General features: G+C 36.3%; 1 protein-coding gene across 1 annotated transcript in view; it reads right to left on the reverse strand.

The window, feature by feature from the left end:
- COL21A1 (collagen type XXI alpha 1 chain) overlaps positions 1 to 18835 on the reverse strand; it is a 200179-nt gene that overhangs the window by 96828 nt on the left and 84516 nt on the right. The window contains exons 6-10 of the mRNA XM_066252823.1: positions 16124 to 16297; positions 15029 to 15106; positions 14133 to 14141; positions 13732 to 13815; positions 6015 to 6077 (exon numbers count right to left, since the gene is read on the reverse strand). Of these exons, the coding sequence (XP_066108920.1) occupies positions 6015 to 6077; positions 13732 to 13815; positions 14133 to 14141; positions 15029 to 15106; positions 16124 to 16297 (408 nt within the window). The remainder of the gene's footprint in view (positions 1 to 6014; positions 6078 to 13731; positions 13816 to 14132; positions 14142 to 15028; positions 15107 to 16123; positions 16298 to 18835) is intronic.

Genomic DNA, 18835 nt, shown 5'->3' on the forward strand with positions numbered 1-18835 from the left:
AAAATCAATGGCATGTCAGAATGATGTCTTTAATAGCTATATTACTCTGATTACTTACTTAGAAGGACACATAAATATTTCCCTGCCTCTCTTTTTATAAGGAGAAAAGAGTAAAATGGTAATATGTTCAGACACTGTGCTGATAGAAGTTATTTAATTGTTAGAGAAATGAGAAATGAGAACGGAGTGGAAGGATTTGAAAATAACTCTTTAATTTTGGTTGAAGGCATTTTCCTTATGAAAATTAGTATTTCTCCAGAGTGGAATAATTTACTATTTAAAGCTTTGGTTGACTTGGCCTGATTATAATGAGAAAGAGACTCAAATTGCTTATTGAGGGGGGTTGCACAGAACTAAATCCAAACAAAGTAGAATTCCCTTCGAATTGTTCCATCCAAGTTTCCTCGGTCCAGATGGCTTCAATCGCCAGCCAGAGGCTCCACCCACACCTTCCCACTCCCGCTGTGCGCTGGCCCTGGACACACACTAATGACCCTCAGCTGTTCTGGCTCCCAGGCTCACTTTCTCTTCCTGCCTGGCCACCCAATCTCATATCTCCTGCAGAGAGAAAGACACAGGGGAAGAAGGGGATATTTCAGAAAAATGTCATCCCTCTGGGTAAATAGGATTTGGGTTAGTGGATCAGACTGCTATTGCTGCTGTACCAAAGTACTCCAAACATAGTGGGTTAAAATAATACAAACTTACAGTTCTGCAGACCAGAACTGGGGTCTTAGGGTGCTATATGCATAGTGCCGAGGTGCTGCATTCCTTTTAGAGGTTCTAGGGGAGAATCTTCTCCTTCCCTTTTCCACTCGTAGAGATTGCCTTCCTTCGACCTCTGCTTCCATCACCACTTCTGCTCTGAGTCGTACTTCTGCCTCACACTTAGAGGACCCTTGTTTACATGGGCCACTCAGATAAACCAGGATCAAGATGCTTCACACATGCAAAGTCCCTTCTGCCATGGAATGTAACATATTCTCAGGCGTTTGAGATTAGGATGTTAACAGTATTCTATCTACCACAGTTGGTTTCTTCTTTCTTTAACATCAAATATCATCTAATACCATCTAACATCTAATATCAAATACTACTATATAGCTATATCCATAGCTATACATTGAGTCACGCACATGCACAAAAACATATGTATATAATGAATGAGATGAAACACAAGCCTATTATAGCTGAAATAAGAGTCAGAGTAATATTCATAATTATCATATCAGGCTAATAACAACAAATTTCTAGTCATTCATGGCAAGCTATGAAGAAAGGAAAAAATAATGAAGCAAGCTAAAGCTGACAGCCAGTGGAAGATCTGATCCACACTCAACTTCAAATATCCCCCAGGACTTCCCACCACTGAAAAAGCAAAAGCCTAAATAATTTAGCAGCATTGTCAAGGGAGCTCTGTTGCTGTGAGGTGCCAGCATGTGACAGTTCAGCGTGTAAAGAGTATCTGCTTTGGACCTGGGACAGCATGCAATGGCCAGTAACAGAAAAAGTCTATCCCGGGGAAGGGTTCTCCAGGCAAAGGAGGGCTCTAATTTCACCCCTGTGATTAGGTCAGAACTCACACAGGAACTCAAACAGTCTCTTTGGTAGGATTTGGAGCTGCAGCGAGGGAATGCAACAGACTCACGTGACCCTTTCAGTTACAGTGAGAAAGAGATAAGCGTATAAGAGAAACTACAAGGCTGGTGTTGACAGATAACAGAAGTTAAGGATAAAGGCAAAAAGAAGATGTTCAGTTTGGAATCTACTCATTCCATTCAATTCAAATTGATGTGATGACCAATTTCTCATTCTATTTCCTGAAACATACCACCTAGCTATTTCTGTACATATTGACTTGGCCCACTAGCCCATATAAAAGTTGAACTACCTATATTCTTACCCAGGACAAACTCTCTTGTTGCAATTGGAACCAATATTTTCCCATCTACCAAAGAATTTTTTTTTTTGCAAAGACCTCAAATATCCAAAATCACCAATTTCTCACTTCTGCTTCATTTTCTTCATCATAAAAAATGCTAAGATTTCTCATCTTTTAAAAAACCCTCCTTTTATCCCACATCCACTCTAACCTATTACTCCATTTCTCTGCTCCTTGTCATATTCCTCAGGAGAAGCAACTATATTCATTTTCACCATTTTATCTCCCACTCTCTCTTGAACCCATTTCAAGCCAGTTTTGTACTGCCCCTCCCTCAATTACCTCCATGCAGCAAATCCCTTGGTCTAGGCAGAGATCTCATTTTTCTCAACTTCTTAACAACAGTGACACAACTGATCACTCCCTTCTTGAAATGCTTTCATCACTTTACTCCTAGGATACCACATTCTCCTGGAGTTCCTCCTCCTTCACTGATCATTCTTTTCCAACTTCCTTGGCTGTATCCCTTTTTCTCTGGAAGAGAACCCTAAACTCAGTTCACTGCTGCCTTCTCTTCTCCAGTTGTTTCTACTTACTCCCTAAATAATCTCATCCAGTCGGTGTCTTTAGATAAGTCGACATGCTAAAGTGCCTCAAGTGTGTATTTTCATTCTCAAACACATCCCTGAACTCAAGATCCCTGTTCTGATGTCTTAAGAGATACCTTCAGCATGTCCAAAAATGAATTCTCGAGTTCTTCCACAAAACTTACATCTCCCCCAGTACTGCCCAGCTCAGTAAATGGCACCACGACTCACCCAGGTGCTCAAGCTAAGAGCCTCTAAGTCTTCTCTGACTCTTTTTCTCACACCTCATATCTAATTGAACAGAAATACTAATCAGCTTTACATTAAAATATAATCTAGAATCTGACTACTTCTCTTCTCTGCCACATTACTTTAGTCCAAGCCACTCTTAGTGCTCAGAATTCAGAAATAACCTTTTACTTGGTCCCCTGCTTCCACTCCCCCCCATATATTCTTTATACATAATATTTATAAGGAGGGGTAAAAGTAGGTTTACAGTTGTTTGTATGAAAAATGATATAATTAATAACACAAGAATAAACTCTGTACTTTCTGTACTCAAACTGTAAACCTACTTTGCCCCATCCTGTATTTTCCTCTTTCTAAAGAGTAATGTGAATCAAGTTACTTTCCTTCTTAACATCCCCAAATAGATTGCCATCATATTTAGAATAAATCCTGCTGGGTGGGTCAGTTGAGCAGCCCCAGTGACCCAGCTCCTCAACCCAAAGACCCAGCTCCTCACCCCAGTGTCCCAGCTCCTCAGCCCCAGTGACCCAGCTCCTTACCCCAATGGCCCAGATCCTCAGCCCAGTGGCTCAGCTCCTCAGCTCTCTGCAGCTCCAGTGGGCCACCATTTTGTCACCTCTTCAGATCCCTTCTTTGACAATCTTTCTCTAGACAGACTCACCTGCATAATTAACCCCTTTCCCATGCAACACTGGTGCCAACAGCCCCAGAACATCACTAGTCTTCAAAAATTGGCTGTATTGAGGGGGTTTCAAGAGGCATTAAATTTGTCAGTACTTCTGTCAGTGACAGGAGAAGCTCCTCTTCTATCTTAATGGGGTATTGATGGTTTAACATTAGGCCTGTAGTTCTTTAACTGCTCAAATATTATTGACTCATAATACAAACCTTCCATCCTTCATGGCAACAGTTAAAGTCTTATAGTAAAGAAAGTCTCTTAGGAAATACTTTTTTTGGGGATAATTAATTAATATTCAAAAGCTAATTCTAAATGTCTATTTACTGTTAAAAATATTCTGATAGTAACTGACCTGTAAATATTTGCTGAAAATGCTTTAAAGTGAATATGCTTGATGGTTCTTTAATTCATACCTGTCCTTTAAGTTCTCTTGAACTATAAAGGATATTATTTTTTGGAAGATCATAAGTGTATACACCAGTATACATATTCTTAGAAAAATAATATAACCTTTGAAAAAGAGGTTACACTAATTCTTTGTGGGAAAGAATTTTAATATAAAATATAACTAGAGGACATAAAATAGAAAATCTCACACATGTAAGAAAAACAAAACTTAAAGGACTGAGAAACTGATTTCCTATAAATGGCTGATTTATAGAAAATGGACAATGTTAGAACTTTCTTAAATGATAGGGAATTGGTCAAGGGTTGACTTATACCAACATTGGGAAGTTTTGCTTATGGTTCCCAGAGGCATGAACAAAAATTGGCTGGATTGAGCTTTGCATGAAGAATTTAACTGGATTTCTCTGAGTGGGGAATTTTCAAAGCTGGTCTCCATTCCTGATTTTACCAGACTCTTAACTGAACTTTCCCCTCTTTACACTCCTTCTCCATGAATTCAGCAAACACCAAACTCTCAACAGGCTCACCTGTAACCTGGTACAGTGTGTGTGTCCTGAACTGCCTGCCATGCCTCTGCTATTCCAAAATAAACACATCCTTTTGGTAATTTTGATCTCGACACAATTTATCTCTTTATTTAGATCAACATGAAAATTTCCATAGAAGTGAAGGGAAAATACAAAAGGATTTCTGAAGATAGCTATTCATTGTTACTAAGAAATCAGTGGACAACTTTTTAAATGTAGCAAGGATGTTTGCAATTTTGAGGTAAAACACCTAGAGTGACTAGAATGTTAATTCTATTGACCAAGGCAGCCCTAATGTTCCCCTCAGTTTGACTACACTTTAGACAGGTGTCAGCCTGACTTTAGGCCCTGACCTCCCTTATCTGAGAGCATTTACTTCAAAAAATTTGTAACTGTAAATTCTTTTTTGTCCTTTTGAGTTGTAAACTTTAAACACACACAACTATAAGCACACCTCCCCACTAGCTTTAAACTACCAAGCAATGTCTTTCTCAAGGACCTGGGAACCATCTCTTTAAAATGTAGTCTTTTGCTGGTTTGGGGTTACCTTTGTTCTCCTTTTTCTAGTTCCTTAAGATGTGATGTTAGGTTGTTTACTTGGGTTCTCTCTTGTTTTTTCATATAAGCCTGTAATGATATGAACTTCCCTCTTATTACTGCTTTTGCTGCATCCCAGAGATTTTGATATGCCGTGTTGTCATTTTCATTTGACTGTATATATCTTTTGATCTCTTATTTCTTCTTTGACCCATTCATTTTTTAGAAGTATGTTGATTAATTTCCACATTTTTGTGGGTGTGTTTACTTCTTTTTTGCAGTTTAATTCTAGTTTCAAAGCCAGCAGAAGAAAGAAAATAATAAAAATTAAAGCAGAAATAAATAAAATAGAGAAGAGAAAAACTATAGAAAAAATTAATACAACAAAGAGCTGGCTCTTTGAAAAGATTGATAAAATTAACAAACCCCTGGCAAAACTCACTATGGAAAAAAAAGAAAAAACTCATATAAACAAAATCCAAAATGAAAGAGGAACAATTACCACACATATCATAGATATACAAAGGATTATTGCAGTATACTATGAAAAATTATATGTCTCCAAATTCGACAATCTAGAAGAAATGGATAAACCCTTAGAACAATACAATCTTCCTAGACTGAAGCACAAAGAAGTAGAAAGCCTAAATAAACCACTAAACAGGGAGGAAATAGAAACAACTATCAAAAACCTCCCCAAATATATAAGTCCGGGGCCAGATGTCTATCCTACTGAATTCTACCAAACATTCGAAGAAGATTTGGTTCCTATCCTTCTCAAAGTCTTCCAAAAAACTGAAGAAGAAATGCAGTCTTTAAAAAAGATAAGCATCCTGGACATCCCAGTCTCTGTGGGAGGGCAGTACCCCATCTTCCATGGTGGCCACTAAGGAACACAGATGACGTACTCATAGAGAACATCTACCAAGTACAGGATAATTCAATATACTTCATCTCATTGACCAACCTCCCCTAAAGTCCTCACCCCAGCACTCAAGAACCTACCCTCCCTTTGTTGCAATCTCCCTCCCCTATTACGATGGTGCTAAATAGAGTCTTCAGTGCCTACTTCACTTTGCCGGGTGAAATGTTAACTTGATCACCATAATCCCAGTACTGGAGATGACTAAGCTTTCAGTACTCACAGGCTTACCATCTTGACCAGGCTGTCCAGGGTAGCCAGGGTTCCCAGGCTGTCCAGGATCACCCTAGAGGAGAAAAAAACTTCTCAGTACAAAACAACCAACCATACTGGTCAGTCAGAGCCCATTAAGGTTCAAAGCCAACTTCATTATTTGTAGCTTTTTGTATATTAAAAACAGCAAATCTTGGAGAGAAGGGGGGGAGGCATTGGGGAGAGGGGGCAAAGGGGGGGCCGAGGGGAACACAAGGGTGGGGGGAGATTTATTCAGTGGAACACTTGAATCTATGTACACACAATAAATTAAAAACATAAATAAATTTAAAAAGAACAAAAACTTAAAAAAAAAACCAAGCAGAAGTATTAAAATGAGAGTTAAAAAGTGATGCCATTTTTAAATGCCTACCTTAACAAATAAAGGCTTTTTAGGATGCAAAGCTTACAGTAACCTGTGTGAGGACACCAGGTATAACAGCTAAAGTACATTTCACTGATATAAAATGTTAATATTTACAGAAGGATACATTTTTAGAACCTAAAAGACTATGAAGTTTCACAGCTAAATGCAGTTTTAATGATAACAATATTTCACTCATAGGTTCATAGACCTAATTCTATTCCATATGTTATACTACAGCTCAATGACCTATGACATAATAATTCAATTCACAATTATTTATTTAAAAAAAACAGTCCACAAGCCATGGGATCTGATACATGGGACTCAAGTCTAAAGCTACACACAGCCATTTCTTTCAATCCAGTCAATGTGTCTCTTTGTCTACATTTATAATCTCATTTGAACATGCTAAAACTCTAGAACTTGAATACTATTATGAGAATGAGGCCCAAGGCAAACAACTGCCCAACCCCCATAGTCTTTCAACACATGCAATACCTAAGAAATGAAGAAATGACCTTTGCCTTCACAAACCAGAGCCCTTCAAAGAAAAGTATTCCATACAACATGGCAATGAACCCAGGCACATTCTATGGAACTCGAGACTGTTGAGCAATGGCCAGTACTGATCATTCAGATGGTCTCCACCTTTCCAAAAACAAACCAAAACAATGAAAGCAAATATTTTTGTGTGTGAAGTGAGGGTGTTTTATAATTTAATTCTAATACTTCAAAAATTATGTCCTATTCGTCTATTGCTGAGTCCATGAGGTCCGCATTGGGACATCATGCCAAAAAAATGAAGCCTCAGCCATCAGTACCAACAAATTCCTGCATACAGGCAACTGATTTTCATCTCAATAACTCTTCACTTATTTTCATCAAGAAATCATTTACACAGAACTCCCATGATTATATATTAACTAGGGATACTACCACACAGCCAGATTTGCTGGCCTGGAATACGACTTCAGGCTACTGGCTTGGGAGATTTGTTTCTGAAACTAAACAGGAAAAATGGAAAGAACGATGTGAACTCTATTAAAGACCCAGTCAAAAGGGGACAGGCTTTTCACTTAGGAGCTGCCCAAGAGGCTTAGCATAAGGAAAGGCTGAGGAGAGGGAAAATGTCATTTTTAAAAGAGACAGAGAAAGAATGGTTGTAAATCCAGGGAGATAAATAATGCTGAAACATTTAGTGTCTTGCTAAAAAGGTATAATTTATAATCCTAATCCAAGGATTTGCAGTGTTAGCTAGGTTTAGGAAGCAACATTCTGGCTTTCTAGAGGGTTAGAATTTTTTTCCTATTTTCAGAGGCTCCATATTAATCTCTAGAAGCCTCCCTGCCATCCTTCTTTATCCATGCTTAGATTGGATGCATTGCCTTTCAACATATTCCATTGTTCGTTTTCCTGGGAAGATTTGTCATGCGGGAGTCAACAAGACAAAATTTCCCTCGCTGCTCCTTTACCATTGCTCCATTTTCTCCTGCTGTCTCATTCTATTGAAATGCTATAGCAGTTCCTATATCACTGATCACTTATTCACAACTAGAGTTTTCTCAAAGCTTTTCCTTGATTAGTCCTCATTTGTCATTTGAATTTAGACTCCTTAAAAACCTAGTCCATATTTTCTACTTCTCTTTCACAATATGGATCAAAAAGAGATTCGGCAACTAGTTGCTGATTGACTTATTTTAAATCTTGAAATCAGATCTCCTGTTAATGACCCCTCCCTTTGCTTGCAGAATATTAATTATCAGCAAAATCTAGGACATCAAAAGTATCTGAGGGGGTTGAATTTCTACTATGATGAGGCTGAAATAAAACTCTGGCAGAAGAAGAAACAGAATTTGTTTTTATGCTGCATAAAAGTACAAAACACACTTAACAATAATATTTTAAATGAATCAAAACCAACTTTCCAAGGGGAAAAAAATTATCCACAAGATCAATCCAATGTGACTTCATAAGGACCATAACACTGTTTGATAGCCCTTCGAGGGAAAAATAATCTCTTTTGCAGTTTTTATTATTGCTGGTAGATTTTACTGGTAATTTGGACTATTGACATGCTGATTTTATTGCAAAAACTCAGGTAGGTCTGGTGTTGTTTCCACATAATTGGAAGAATAATATAAAACCCTAACTATTTTTAAAGAGAAGATTAATTAAAATAAAAATTCAATTGTATTACTGTAATAAAAACTAATACCCAGACTTCATTGTTTATTGTATGCTAGGAACTGCTTTAAAAGATTTACATATATTAAATTATTTAATCCTCATGATAATCCCACAGAGCAGGTAATTTTATTATTTCCATTTTTATTGTAGGAAAACTGAGGCCCAAGAAGGTTAGGTAACTTGCTCAAGGTCACAGAGCAGTAGTGGAAATGGAATAAGAAATCAGCCAGTTCAGCTCCAGAGTACACGTGTCTAAATACTACTATCCCTGCCCACATTAAAATGCACACACTGGGCACTAGCCAAGTGGCTCAATGGATAATGTATCATTCCAGCATGACGAGGTCACTGGTTCAATCCCTGTTCAGGTCACAAACAAGAAGCAATCAATGAGTGCACAACTAAACGAAGCAACTAAGTGGAACGAGTTAATGCTTCTCTCTTGCTCTCCCCATCCACTTCTTTCCCCTTACTTTCTCTTTCTTCCCATCCTCTCTCTCTCTCTCTCAAATCAATGTAAAAATTAAAATGCAGACACTGATCAGAACCAGACCTGGGGACTGCTAGCAAATTGAACATGGAAAGAAAATTCCAAATACATGAAATTAGACATATGACTTATTAATGTATAATTGTAACTAAATTCCCAATCTAGTTTCATCTAATTTAGTTGAAACATTTGCACATTTTGAATTAAAAAAAAATGTATTCGGCTGAAAAGCAATACTTACTTATGCTGAACTGAATTTGTGCCACAGGATTTTTGACTTGTTGACAGGAGTGGAAATGTCATGGACTAAGCTAAAACATCTCTGAACGTGGCCTCTCAAGTCATGTAAACATGAATAATGAAAGTAAAAATAGCTGTGCTTGCAAAAAGCAAGTTAATGTTTTAAGTTACTAACCTAAAATAAATACCTTTGCAACTATTCCAGTAGGACCATACACCACATTACCATGACCCTTCTCCGAATCTCTGTCCCCTCAATTAATCCTTGGCCTCCACAGGAGTACTTGACTTAATACCTATTCCAGTCTCTAAAACCAACCTCTTCCCTCCCTCAAAACTCAAACACCCACTTTCTTAGGAGAGAAAGAATCTCCTAAGCCTGGGGAAATTAACATAAAAATGTAAATGCTCAGTGGCCCCTGAAATCTTCCAAAGGCTTTTTGTATTTTAGACAGAGGATACTTTGATAGTCTAAATGCATCTACACAGTAGAATTATTGAGGTGAAGCAACGGGCATCAACATGGATATAGATGTAAAGAAAATGGCATTTCAGAGCAAAGAACTTCTTAAGAAATTCTTCCTTCCTAAAAAAGAAAAAAAAAATGCTTTCTGTGCACTTCTGAACTAATAGATCTAACATTTAAGCTTAGATCAAATGTAGGAAGTTTGTTGCCATAAATGTTCCTATAGTTACTGAAGTGGGGAAGAAGCTGCCATTTTTAGGTCAAGGTTGTTTTGTTTTTTGTTTTGTTTAGTTTTGTTCTGCTTTATTTTGTTTTTAAAGACGTTTGTAAATTGGAGATTGTATGGACCTTACAGGGGTTGGGAACCTATAGCTCACAGACCAGATGTGGCTCTTTTGATGGCTGCATCTGGCTCGCAGACAAATTTTTAATAAAAAAATAATAACGTTAAAAATATAAAACATTCTCATGTATTACAATCCATTCATTTCCTACCGCTCATGTTCACAGTTGCGGGTGACTAGAGCCAATCACAGCTGTCCTCCGGGACAACACCAAATTTTTATTGGATAATGCATAACATACACGGGTTGTTGTATGGCTCTCATGGAATTACATTTTAAAATATGTGGCATTCATGGCTTTCTCAGCCAAAAAGGTTTCTGACCCCTGATATAGAACAAAGGCATTCCGGCCTGACTAGGAAGTGGTACAATGGATAGAACATCGGACTGGACATGGAGGACCCACATTCCAAGCCCTGAGGTCACTGGCTTGAGCCCAAGGTCACTAGCTTGGCTGTAATCCTCCAGTGATGGCACATATGAGAAAGCAATCAATAAACAACTAAGGAACCACAACAAAGAATTGATGCTTCTCCTTTCTCTCCCTTCCTGCCTGTCTGTCCCTATCTATTCCTCTCTCTGTCTCTCTCCCTGTCTCTGTCACACACACAAAAAAAAAAACAACAAAGGCATTCTATAGCATTTAATAAGAAGGGGTGAATCTTATTTTTTCAATAATTTCATAATTCATGAAATAAAAAATATATATTTTTACTAAACACTGGCCTAGACACTAGGATTCCAAAAAAGAATTTAGTTTGTATTTACCTTAATTGTGAAATATTTGCATGTAAAACTTATTCCAATAGATTCATTAATTTAATCACTTTCTATGTTTGACACTAGGGATACAAAATGAATAAACTATGCTTCAAGGCACTCCCAGTCCAGTGACCGATATATTTTTCTTTGCTTGTTGAAGAGTTATAATGCCATGATAAATCTAAGTGTGTGACATAGTAGTTAATTTGGCCTGTTTTTTTAATAGAGCACTCATATTTTTTGGAAATTTAGGAATTTTTTTTTTGTATTTTTCTAAAGTTAGAAGCGGGGAGACTGCCACATAAACCCGACCAGGATCCATCCGCAATGCCCACCAGGGGGCGATGCTCGGCCCATCTGGGGCATCACTCATCAGGCGCAGCCATTCTAGCACCTGAGGCAGAGGCCATGGAGCCATCCTCAGTGCCCGGGCCAACTCTGCTCCAATGGATCCTTGGCTGCAGGAGGGGAAGAGAAAGAGAAGAAGGAGAGGAGGAAGGGGTGGAGAAGCAGATGGGCGCTTCTCCTGTGTGCCCTGACCAGAAGTCAAACCCAGGACTTCCACATGCTAGGCTGATGCTCTACCACTGAGCCAACTGGCCAGGGCCTGGAAATTTAGAGAATTTTTAACAGATGACTTTATCTTAGAATAACCACTTACTCAGCTTTTCACACAAAAATTTCTCTTCTGTTTTAGTTTTATAACTCAACTCTTACCTCCTAGAACTCTATTTCTGGCTAATAAAAGACTAAATCTGTTTTTCGCACGTAACTCTGATGGACACCTGCAAAACTTTCCAGAGAGCATTGAACAAAAATGGCCTATAAGTTTCAGATGGATCTATAGTAAGTAAACCTGCTTCATCTCCTTTAGTTCCAGTTCTGTTGATCTAAATAAAACCTTATCAATTGTCCAAGATGGAAATTCTCGAAAGGAAAGGCATGAAACTCAGTGTTGCTAGGGGTGCTGTTTTCCACACACAGGTCCCTGATGTGGGTAAGGAACCACTTCCAGGGGAAAGAGCCTTAAAAGGATAAAGGAGTGTGTGTGTTCCTCTCCTCCTGCCAGATATTCTGAAGAAAATGGAAAGTAGATCAAGAAGGCACGCCAACTTGAAGATTGGTGGAAAACTGCAATTTCACTTAAAGTAGTAGGTGGCAATGGGGTTACACTATGACTAAGAAAAGAGAATGAAAATGAGGAACACATGACAGTGGGAAATACTGAGAATCGAATAAGACAAAGGGTGTGCTAAAACTTTGCTGTAGAAACATATGTGAATAATAATTGATGTCATTATAAGACACCTAATAAACTACTAGTGAATAATTATAACACATCAAAAGTATCCCATATCTCCTCAAAAGTGGACAGCCCATTAGAGACCCATTAGAGGTGACTGGGACTCACCGAGAATGAGAAAAGAATTCTGGACTTTGAGAGGTTAGGTGACTTGAGACTCTGAGTTTTCACATTATATCTCTTGCAGATCAAATAATTTTTAAGTATAATATTCCATTATTATAAACCATACACACACACACACACACACACATTTTAAAAAGAAATCTGCTGGTGGTTCACACCACGCTGTCTTCTAAGATATACTCTCTCTGGAGTATCTTACGGGTATTTCTCATTTATGTCAAGGCATGCTAAATAACATGCAGTTAGTTTAAGTAAAAAAACTCTTGGATTAACTTTCTTGAATGCAATTTTAAAAAGTTTACAATATAAATTAGTTAGAATATACTAAAGTCAAATTCCAAGCCAAATACATTTACTTCAAATGAAATATTGAACGTAAACTTTTATTTCTTAAATTTCACTTATTTCTTGATTTTAATAGCTGGGCTTGAAGTATCTCATGCACTATGATATAAAAATGAATATACAAAAGATAGGAAGAATTAAATTATCTTAGATCAGCAGTCCAGAAGCTAAAATTTTTCAATCATGGTGATTGAAACACCAAGGAAATTCCTTCTAAATATAAATTATAGTTCATATTTAAGAAAAATCCTATGGTCATTTCAAGTAATAGATGATCAATACCCAAAACACTTTTTGTGACCAAGGAGTCATACTGGCTTTCAAGCTAGACTTTTTTTTATTAGGTGATTTTAAAAATATTAAATGAGTAAGATTTATCTACAGTAAATATGCTACTTCTCAGTATCTTAGGCTGTGTCTGAGTGACGCCATAATAAGTATCAACTTACTTAAAAACTTAGTCATAAAAAAACTTAGTCATTCATATTTAATAATACACAAATATATTCAAAGTATTTTGTTATGTGAATAATAACTGGTTATAAAATAGTATATATACATGGCTCCAATCATACATCCACAAAGTAATTATTACATGATTGAGTGAAATAAATATACATGCTTCTATTTTTAGAATTAGACATGCAACACAACATTAAAATCAATTCAAAATTTTTTCACTATATATTTTTATCTGAAAATCTATTTGACAAATTAGGAATGTAAACATTTCAGAATCTGAACATATCTTAAGAAGTTCCCTTTCTTTATTTTTTACCAAGTTGTAAGAATCATTCTTGGAACCTAGCAGCAGTGTTTGAGGGCAGGAGAGGGATAGTGCTCTACTGTGGGCAAGGGTATCAGTTTTAAGTTCAAAAGCAAATACAGATTAGAATATATATTTTTTTTAAAAATCACTAGCACTCAGGTTTTAAACTGTTCTAAAGTATCAGGTAGAAATTTCACAACAGAGTCAATGGTATTTGGAATTTTGTGTTGGCTCAGCCCTTGTTTGTGCATTTCAACAACAAATAAATAGCATATTAGGTTTTACTCACTTTGGGGCCTTGTAGTCCTGGTTTTCCCGGAGGACAAATACAGGGAGCTGGAGTTGCACCTACGTCACTGGGACCATTGAGGCACTATGAAGACAAAAACTGAAATAAGCAAAAATGGAAAGATGCATATATTTATATATATCTATATCTATATATGTACATATGTATGCATACATGTATGTTTGTGTGAAATGATAAAGATAACTTAAACATACTTTTCAATTTTATTTAGCCTAATCTAATAAATTTCTAATCACAAAAAGCTATGAATATTAAATACACTCAAACTACATAAAAAAATGAGTGCAATTTGTCTAAAATACTTACAGTTGATAGAAGGAAGCTAAACAGTCCCACAATGTAAATATTACCTTAAGGAAAACAATAGTATCCAGGCCTACCTCACCATTCTGAAAGACAAACAGTAAAATTGTGTTTGAAAATATGTTTTTAATTCAATTTTTAAATTATCTTCCTAATTTTCAATATTTCATTGTCCATAATAGAGATGCCTGAAGTATCAAAACCAGCAAAAGCTACATTTGCTTGCAACTATCCTAAAAAATTACTTAATTATACACATGTGATTTTATAGGAAAAAAGGAGATTATGAAACCATGACTATTCAAACTAAAAAAAACAAAAAACATTTACAGCTTTACAACATTCTACTTGATTTGCATTACATTTTTTTGCCTAGAGGAAATAAGATTGACTATATACATTCATGTATATAATCAGACTCTGTAACATTTAGCTTATAATCTTTTCCCTCCTAACACATTAATGAAAATAAATAAGTAGAAACGTTGCTTATATCTTAGAAATAATAAGAAAATCTTACTTAGATAACAAAAACAAAACCATCTTCATTATAGTTTGAGAAAACATGCTGGTGATGAACCATTTCCTACTCCAGAATTGTGCTGCATAATATACTAATTATATATTTAATTAAGGATAGATATGTATTTTACATACTAGATATTTAGACCAAAAAAAATCCTTTGTTTTTCTAGAGCAAGTCCGGTCCTACTTTGTGTGAATATTGGAATAATCACAACCAGAGATGATGTGGGGAAAAAGTTTCTTGTGATCTTTTATTTATACTTGCAAAACATTAAAATTTATTTCGATTATGAACTTCAAAATATGTTTTAATCAATGTAACTTTATTTTGTTTCAATTGAAAATATTAACTTTATAGATTAAATTAAGACTCACATATCTGCTCTTCATCTATTGCTTTGCAAGTACTGAAGCAACACTTGGGAAAAAAATAACCCATCCTACTTACAAATCCAGGAATCTCACATGCTGTCTCCCGGTTGTTCTGTTCTGGGTCACAGTAGATTCGCAACTTTTGGACATCAAACTAGGAACATAAACCCAGACAACTTAAAGTTGAGGCACAAGCTAATTTTTTTTATAAGAACAACTCAGACACACAGAAACAACCGCTATAGTTAGCGATCAGGGAAAGTTTTGATCACACAATTTAGCTTAAACAATAAAAATCTAAAACTTGAATACTAACATTCAGCATTAAAGATGTGATGCTACATAACTCCAAAGGAAAACTTCTCTAGCATCTAAATATACATAATTTCCTTCAGGAACACAGTGGAGCATTTTAGTATCCCTGTATTAAAAGCTAATCTACAGAAAATTTCCCAGGACACATAGAAACGGTAGCTCCAGAACCATCTTTAGTTTCAGACATTTAGTTGCCAGCATGGAATGTCCTGTGATGAGTAGGCCCAGCACCTGTTACTATTTAAATATTGACTGTAGTTTGACATGTAGAATTAATATACAGTGACCGTGCGTGTAATCACACAGTTAAATGTGACAGTTTTCCCTCAATAAAAACAGAGTGGGAAAGACATACCTTTCGAATAAAGGATTTTTCAAGAAATCGCTTGTACACATAATTCTCAACCCACACATAGACACTCTACTTTAAAGAGATATGGAAATAGTTTTGTTTCTGAAGACCCTGACATGTATTAATCTAATTTTATCTTCCCAGCTGCAAGGAAATGTTTATAATGCCACTTGTAGCTCTAATCACATTCCCTTTTCTAAATCCATTATTTAAGCTATGACTTTCCTGGAAAATATAAAATTAACATTCCATAAGAATGTGGAATTCTACCCTCGCCCAGGGGAACATTTTTCTAAGTATTCTTACAAAACAGATTAAGTCTAATTTTGTATTTTCATACTTACACAAAAACACACAATTTCACTAATGAACTGACCTCATTTTGATTAAATATCTTAAAGGAATTCACAACTAAGTTAAATATAATTAAATGTGATAAATACAATCAAAAACAACAAAAGCTCCATTTTATATAATGCAAAAAACAAATCATAATTTGTGCACCTGGACAGTTTCTTCTTTCCCAGAGTATTTTCCAATTTGAGTTTGACCACTGATAAAGATCCCTAAAACTGGATGTAAGGGTTTGTTTTCAATTTGTTGATCATCAATATAGAGAGTTACATCTTGTTCTGTTACTAAGAGACGAATTTGATGCCAGCCTTCATCAAACAATGTCTATAGGAAGAAAGTATAGAAGATTCATAAATAAAATTCCTAAGAATCTTTCATTTTCTTCATTCCCATTTCTTTGCTGCCAATCATAAATCTACAGCACACAAATTAGCTGTATTACATACAGATTCACCCTGACCCAAGCTTGGCCTCAAATGCCATCCACCAATTATTGTATTAATCCATAGATTTTCTAAAGTAGTTTTGTGTAGAACAACTCCCACAAAGTCACTAACGAGTTCCTAATCTCCTAATGCAAATGGTTTCTCTCTTGCTCATCCTTCTTACTTCATTGAAACTCTGGACTCCATAATCAGTCTGTCTTCTTTGAAATTCTCACTCAACTTCTGTGATTCAAACCATCTTGATTATCTTCATTTCTTCTCCAATTGCTCATACTCACTCTATTTGAGGACCCCTCTTCCTCAACCTGCCCTTTAATGACACATTCCCCACAGGTCTGTCCTCGACATTTTTCATTCTCCTCTTTGACTATTTCATCCATTCCCACAGGTCAATTATTAATTTTATAGGGTAATTCCAATATTACATCAACATATAATACTTATGATTCTAATAACAACTAGATTAATTTTGCCAGGCTGTCTCACAATCAGCCTGAGTATGTTACAAAACAAACCTGAACTATCCCCCAAACTTTCTTCTTATCCCTAGTTCGCTTGAATCATTGTATCTCCATAGTTTCTTTACCTCCTTTCTTTCCCTTGGCAACAATAACCAAATGCAAAGTTCTACAAACTATGTCTCCTAAATATGACTGAAATTCACTTCCACGTATCCATTCTCAGTACTATAATTTAGGCTCATGCGTATCTTGCTGCATTTGAATAATTTTCAAACATATCTCTAATTTGAAGCCTTCGTTCTCCATGCCATTCTTCTTACCTCTACTAATCTCTCTAACGAGAGTTTTGTCAGAGATGTCTTATCTTCATTTCTGTACTCCCAGGACCTAACACCATTCCAAGATAGGGTTAAAAGTATTGCTCATGAAAGAAAAAGAGAGGAGAGGGTTGCTTTGACCATGACACATCCATAGTCAAGACCTTTAAATGGAATCTTGTCATCTACCAAATGAAGTACATACCCCTTTGTGTGGCTATCCAGGTCCCCACAACTTGAGCTCATACCTTGCTAGCCTCATCTTTCATGCATCTTATACTCCAAACACAGGGGATACAAACTTCCACTCTCTAAATAAAAACCCTGAGTTGTACTACACATCACTACCAAATAATGAACCACTGACTAAATGTGTCCTATTCTTCTCCATCAAAATCTTTTATAGGTTTCATGGTCAATCTAAAAACCATCTCATTTATGAAGATTTCCTCATATTTTGTATTAGGATCTACATTTCCCTCCACACTCTGCTAACATGGTATAGTTCTATGAGAGATTAGAAGCCTTGAATTTTTCATTATATATAAATAAGCTCCATGAAAATAAGAAACATGCCGTATTCATTTTTCATTTCTTATAGAACCTAGCATAATACCTTTAGTGAAAATGGCAGACAACAAATTTTTTTAAAATTGATCTACTTACCAAAGGAAGAAACTGTATAAATGTATAATTTCATATATAACCCTGTACATTTCCTAAATTATATACTATATCATTAGACATTCATAATTATAATAATGATCAAAACTTGCTTTTATTATTGCATCTGCATTCTAAACTCATGACTTGGAAAGTGCACTTTTATTTTTATTTTATTGATTTTATTAACTATATTTCTTTAGAAGAAATAAAGCACCTTCATAATTCATGTAAATTCTGCATCCAGTCTGACCAGATGGTGGCACAGTGGATAGAGCGTCGGACTGGGATGTGGAGGACCCAGGTTTGAGACCTCGAGGTCGCCAGCTTGAGTGCAGGCTCATCTGGTTTGAGCAAAGCTCACCAGCTTGGTCACTGGCTTGAGCAAGGGGTTACTTGGTCTGCTGTAGCCCCATGGTCAAGGCACATATGAGAAAGCAATCAATGAACAACTAAGGTGTTGCAACAAAAAACTAATGATTGATGCATCTCATCTCTCTCTGTTCCTGTCTGTCCTTATCAATCCCTCTCTCTGACTCTCTCTCTGTCTCTGTAAAAAAAAAAAATCTGCATCCATCATCTGCCTATAGTTAATACTCTAACAAATGTCTCTTTTTTTTATTGCTTCTTAGAGAGAGATGAAGGAAGAGAGACAGAGAGAGAGAATTTGACTTATTCCATTTATTCATGCCATTATTGGCTGATTCTGGTAGGTGCCCTGACAGAGGACCTGAGCTGCAACCCCAGCATGTTAGGACAACATTCTAATTGAGCTACCCAGCCAGGGCACAAATGTCTTTACTTCAATATCCTATAGGCCATGGCAATGTAAAACAGATCAACGGGACTTTAAAAATGACCAGACCTAAATTCAATTTCTATTGTCACTATTTAACTAGCTCTGTTACTTTGAGTAGGAACTTAATACCTTTGACTCTTGGTTTCTTTGACTATAAAAGGGGAACAATGGTTCTT

Source organism: Saccopteryx bilineata, chromosome 1 (assembly GCF_036850765.1).
Source record: "Saccopteryx bilineata isolate mSacBil1 chromosome 1, mSacBil1_pri_phased_curated, whole genome shotgun sequence".
Taxonomy (NCBI): Eukaryota; Metazoa; Chordata; class Mammalia; order Chiroptera; family Emballonuridae; genus Saccopteryx; species Saccopteryx bilineata.